The 6000-nt window shown below is 55.7% G+C and overlaps 1 protein-coding gene across 1 annotated transcript in view; it reads right to left on the bottom strand.

Moving 5' to 3' along the window:
- Nucleotides 1–1053: 1053 nt before the first annotated feature.
- The window catches only part of SLC6A2 (solute carrier family 6 member 2), a 42133-nt gene continuing 37186 nt past the window's right edge, over nt 1054–6000 (bottom strand). Inside the window, exons 9-14 of the mRNA XM_069456334.1 lie at nt 5349–5477; nt 4787–4886; nt 3687–3787; nt 3249–3416; nt 1699–1770; nt 1054–1077 (exon numbers count right to left, since the gene is read on the bottom strand). Of these exons, the coding sequence (XP_069312435.1) occupies nt 1054–1077; nt 1699–1770; nt 3249–3416; nt 3687–3787; nt 4787–4886; nt 5349–5477 (594 nt within the window). The remainder of the gene's footprint in view (nt 1078–1698; nt 1771–3248; nt 3417–3686; nt 3788–4786; nt 4887–5348; nt 5478–6000) is intronic.

The raw sequence follows: 6000 nt of genomic DNA, 5'->3' as shown, positions 1-6000 counted from the left end.
ACCTCCCCGTTGCTCATGACCTCTGGGCCACGCAGGGTAGGATTCCCAGGGAAAGGCTTTGCAGGTATCCAGGAACAATAAATAAACACAACAGCCTGTCAGGCTGCCCGTGGGCACCCACCTGGCCCCATGAGGACAGCGTAGAATCCCCTGGTGGAGACACGCATCTGGCCCCGCTGGGTCCCTGCCCAAGTCCCCCCAGGAAGGTCTCAGGAACCCCGGCAGACTGACAGAGCAAGGCCAGCCTGTGGCCTCAGTAGACACGACGCGCCTAGTGGCCTCTGCCAGCTTATCTGATTCAGGCACCTCCATAGAACCTGGTCACTGTGGTCTCTTTATACTCTTTCCCTTGACACCCACGGCTCTGGACCATCTGACCACTAGAAGCCAGAAGAATGTTCCAGAACACACACAAATTAGCCAGAGTAAAAATTAACTATGAAGGTTTCTGCTCCAGACCCCCCAAAGCATCTATCCACTGACTTCATTTTAGGGACAAATAAATGCAAACTCCCCTCTGACGTTCAGACACCAGAGCTCTCTGGCTGGGGTGAGCCAGAGAGGGGAAGCCCATGCACACCCCTCATGAAATGAGCTGGACTTTTTGTTTGTTTCTGATTTTTTGGTGTCTGACCCAGAGCCCATTCTCTCTCTGATCTGGTGGACGAGAATTTCTTCTGTGATCCAAAGTACAAGCAAACGCAGTGGGGAATTTTGCCCAAGCCATGGACCTCAGCTTGGGTGGGCTCCCAGAGTGGGCGAGACTCCCCCAAGACAAAAGGGATTCCACAGAAGTCATTTTTCCTGTTCCCTCCTCTCCTCCTCTCCCACGAGGCTCAGGATCCTCCAAGCTCACAGCCCTCGGGCCAGATGAACAAAAGGTTAACAAAAACCAGAGTCACTAAATCACTTTGTAACTGGGAAAAGAGGAAGGAGGCATTGGAGAGGACACCTCCCAGGAGAGGAATCCCGACACAGCGTCCGGGGTGGCAGTGAAGCAGACGCCTTTGACCTGGATGTCGGCAGGTGGGGTTCCTCCTCCACAGGCCAAGTTCAGATGGCCAACCAGTGCTGCAGCTGCAGAGAAAGACATGCAGCCTTTACCACGGGGTCGGGCAGGCAGGGACTGGGAGGGGAGGGGCCCACTCCACCGGCAGCAAGGAAGGGAAGCAGGGAAACAGCCCGTCCCTCCACAGACCTCAGTGACATGCAGGATGATTCCCTTATTGTCACTGAGGCCCAGAAAGGGCAAGGGGTCCTCCCAAAGTGACCCAGCAAGTTGGAAGAGAAGCGCTGGGCCTGCTGGGAGCCTCCCCACCCCCCATCCCCATGTTTGCAGGGGAAAGGGTGGGCTCAGGCCAGTGCGGTACTGAGGCACCTGCAGCTCTTCCTTCTGGAGAAGAAATTCCCAGCCTAGTTTGGTGGCACTCCATGGTGACAACTCATAGAGGTAGAATAGAGTTGTAGGAAGGTTCAGGCATTTAGCATCCCAGGACCAAGGAGCAGAGGGGCAGCCAGGGGCTGATAGAAGGCGGGGGACAGGCCCCTCCCTGACTCTGACCCGACACCACCCACCATGGGCCATGGCCACAGCCTTCTGGGTTTTCTGGCTGGGTGGTCCTGCCTGGGCGGCGCACGGCAGGGAGTGGCCAGGACCTGCTCCCACAACCCCCACCCAGCAGTCCAGGCCGTGCCTACCTGGAACTGCCTGACATCCCTCTGGGCCACCAGGTGGTGCTCGTTCTCCGGCGTGATGCCATAGGCCAGTCTCTGTGAGAGTTTGGAGACGGGGAGGCCTCAGCTTGGACCCGGGACACCCTCCCAGAGGCCTGCCTGACACCCCCAGATAAGGACCACGCAGTAATTGTCCCTGAAGCCCCACGGGGACAGCGTGCAAGGTCTGTGCCAGACAGCCCCACCCTTGTTGGTGGAGCTGGTGGATTCACATTGAGTCAGACACCAGGCTAGGCTCTGCGGGTCGGAGTTGAAGGGCACCTATGCCGTCTCTGCTCTGGGGTGGGGGGCTTACAGCCCACTCAAGGGCCTGGCACTGAACCAACACACGCAGAGGTCATTTCAACCCCAGACTGGAGCACGTGCATGGTGAGAGCACGGAAGGAGGCAGCTGGCCCTGCGGGGGACCAGGGACGGCCCGGGAGGTGTAGACACATGCAGAGACTCAGAGCGTGTGTTCTAAGCCAATGGCTGATGGCTAGATAGTAGGAAGCGTCCCCGTTCCCATGTCCAGGATGAGTTCACTGGACACCGACCCTCCCATTGACCCATGACAGAGCCCCAGACTTTGGGATTTCACGGACAGGAAACATATACAAAGAACGGGCGGAGGGGGCTGCCTGTCCGGGACCCTCCTCCCTGAGCTCCTCCTTGGCCTCAGCCTCTCACATCCTCATTTTGTTTACGTTTCCTCATTAGAACGTGAGCTCCACAAAGGCAGGGATTTTTGTCCAGTGCCTAGAATCCTGCCTGGCACATACTAGCTTCTCAATAAATACCTGTCAAGTGAGTGGATAAAAGAATGAGGGAATGAAACCTTTGTTTTGCGAAGTAAGGATATGAGGAAAACACTGTCGCCATTAGTTTATAAAAGAAAGGGTATTTTAACAGCCAAATATCAGGAATGACATAACTTCAGAATACAGGGCACCATTTCCCAAATATCTAGATAAGTTTATATATACATGCATAAATATTTGCATATAAATGTCTATGTACACACACATATAATAATGCACACATGTAAAAGAAGAAATATATTTCAGAAAACTCTTGGTTTAGGCTGATCGGGTCATTTGGTGCCTGAAGGAGGCAGGTAAATACCAAGATGACCAAGTCACAGTGGGCTTCGACATCTGGGGCATGACAAACCTTAGAAGGGGACACAGGAGTGAGCCCCGTTAAGGCAGTCTGTCTAATGAAGCCTCGGTGAGCTCCAGGGCTCGGCGTTCCTTCCCACGTAGATAACAGTCGGAGCAGGAGGGAACCAAGCACCTCCCGAGTGCCAGGCACTGCGCTCGCCACTCCCTTTTTCCTTTCAAGGCACATATTAATAGCTTCATCTTCAGGGCACAAATGTGGAAACTGAGGCTCGGGCAGAGTACAGAACTTGGCCAATGAGGTGGGTCCATCTGACCCTAGCGTCTGTGTCCTCCGTCTCCCCCTCTCACCCCAACAGGGATGACTCAGGGGGCGCCTCCCACCCTGTCCCCTTCGGCCAGCCCAGAACTCACCTCCCAAAGGGAGCCCCGTGTGCTGAGGAACTTGTAGATGACGTAGACGGGAACCAGGACCATGGAGGACAGGGCGATGCCCCACCCCACCCAGTTGGCCCAGAGCGGGAAGATGTAGTCGTCGTAGGTGAGGGGCTTGAAGTTGACAATGCTGACCACCACCACAAACTGGGGGCGACGGGGGCAGGGGCGTGCGTGAGCGAACAGCATGTAGGAAAGAAGACAGAGAGCAGAACAGTGACTTTGGAGCTGGCACAACGACCCCCCAGGGACCTGGGCCCAGGCTCAAGACCTCCACTTAGGTGGAAGCCCACTGTGGGATCAGCAAGGCTGAGCCTCCCAAGTGTCCCCTGTGCCCGGGGCCTTCGGATCCACCCCAGCCCCGTCCTGGACGCAGCCTCCTCCCCCCAGGGCGCCCCCCAGCCACAGGCTACACACCAGGAGGAAGGCAGGGCTGACGAACTTCCAGCACAGTCTCCAGTACAGGCCAGGCTTAAACCCCATCATCTGCTGGATGTCGTTGCTGAACCTGTCCACACCTGCGCACACACAGGGCGAGCCTGTCACAGCGGCCCCTCTCTTGAGCTTCCGGCCCCCGGGGTGGGGGGAGGGGGCAGAGAGCAGGGCGGTGGGGCCAGGTGCTGACCCCCTGGGACTTCGGCAACCTGGGGACAGGCACTTTGCAGATGCAGAACAAAGGAGAGGACAAACTCCAGGACAACATCGCCTTTCATGTGCCACCTCAATTCATTTGTCAGAGGGAAACCAGGGCTCACGGGGTGAGGGGACTTGCCCCAGGTCACAGAGCCACGCAGGCCTGACTCCAAGGCCTGGCTCTTTCCTCTCCCCCACTCTTCCTCTGAAAATGACAATGGCTGTGTATTATACGGTATTTCCCTGACTTCAGTCTGACACAGGAGCTCAGACTCCTCCACGGCAACCTCTTTCTGAGTGGTCGCGGGCAGTGAGACCAGGACTGACACTTCAGCACGACACTGGGAGGAAACGAACAATTGCAACACATTTGACAGTTTCTAGAATATTCTCTCAGTTCTGTTCTAGAATAAGGTTGCCAGATAAAATACTGGACACCTAGTTAAGTTTGGAATTCAGATATATAATGAAAAAAAATATATAGTGTAATTATGTCCCATGCAATATTTGGGAAATACTAATACTAAAGAATGGCTCATTGTGTATCTGAAATTCATGTTAGCTGGGGGTCCTAAGTTTTGTTTCCTAAAATCTGGCGACCCTGTGTTGGAAGGAATTGCATGATTTGGGGGTGAGCAGCTTCCTATGGGTTTATCTTAAGCAGCTGACACCAGATGCCTTTGCAGTCCCATTAAAGAGAGTTCATCCTAAGATGAGCTGAGGACAGGGGAGCCCTGGGGGGAGGGGCTGCTTATCCTAATAAGCGACTTGCTCAATTCTGGAATTTTAGGCGGCTGTCCTGGAAATGGAGAGCTCCTTCACATCTCCAGGCAAAAGGGCTCCAGGAAGACTGGGGGCCGGAGCATCTGCACACACTCACGTACCATAAAACCAGGAGACACCAACGGCTTCCATGAGAACAGCAAACAGGATGGAGGTGCCCGCCGCAAAGGTGTCCAGCAGCGTCAGCACGTAAATTCCACCCTGGGGCACGGAGAGAAACAGCCTGAGGCCACGTTGGCCAGAAACGGGCACTGACTGTTGTGCCCATCAACTCATACCTGTCCTCTGTCCCACTGCCCAGAACCCTGTTTGAGAGTGCAGGTGACAGGACTGTGGGGCTATTGTCTTGACATTGTGGGAGTCACCAGGTGCATGGTGGGTGCTTCAGCTAGCAAAGAGTGACATAGTTTCAAAGGGACTTTTGCTGCCTGTCAAATCAACAAGCAGTTCAGAGGGCACCCAAACCCTCGGGCCCAGGGGTGGAGGGAGACTTCCAGGGCCCAGCCCTAGGGGATCAGGCCCCGGGGGAGGGTGTGCGGTGGAACATCGTTCCTCTGAGCTCAGCCCGGTCCTACTCACCCCCAGTTCCAGGGCTGGGAATGTCTGACATCATTGAAATGCAGCCCAGAAGCTTGGCTGACCCAGGGCCCAGCCCCTCCTCACCTTGGTTATGCAAAACAGGGCCAGGAGGAAGGTGCCAAAGGTGACTCCAAACGTGAAGAGTTTCCGGTGTCGCTTTAGGATCTGGAAGTCATCGGCCAGGCCCGTGATGACAGCCTCCATGCCTCCCATCTGGGGGGAACCCGGTGGGGTGGGGTACAGGAATGAGGGTCTCCCCGGACCTCAGGCCCAGGCCCTGGGGTACCTCGGGCCTCCCGCAGCCTGGGACTCATGCACCCCGACTGCTGCCTTGTTCCCTGGGGAAATGAGCAGGTCCTGCCTTCCTCCCCATCCTCCCATCCCTTTTCTGTCCTGTTCTCAAGTAAATTTAGAACTGAGAAACTATGTAGGGTAGGGTGGAGGCTCAGGTTAGCTCCGTCTGCCCCTAATCTCCTGTCTCCCGCCCACGCACGCAGACTGCGGGGGTACAGGTAAGCCGATGGGGAGTGGAAGGTGTCCAGCGCCAGACACCGTGTGACACCTGCGTGACAGCAAGGGCCTCCTGCAACAGCCACTGCAGAAGAGCTTCTAGCCTGGGAACTTCAGGCAGCAGCTTTTGATAAGGATTTTTGGCTGCATTTCTAACTACCAAGCAAAGTGGTCACTTCAGACTCTAGGCTCTGAGTCTGAAAGGGTCTCACATCCCACTGCCATG

Source organism: Eulemur rufifrons, chromosome 23, assembly GCF_041146395.1.
Source record: "Eulemur rufifrons isolate Redbay chromosome 23, OSU_ERuf_1, whole genome shotgun sequence".
Taxonomy (NCBI): domain Eukaryota; kingdom Metazoa; phylum Chordata; class Mammalia; order Primates; family Lemuridae; genus Eulemur; species Eulemur rufifrons.
The sequence above is the reverse complement of the archived record's forward strand: the minus strand, read 5'-3'. Positions and strand labels throughout refer to the sequence as shown.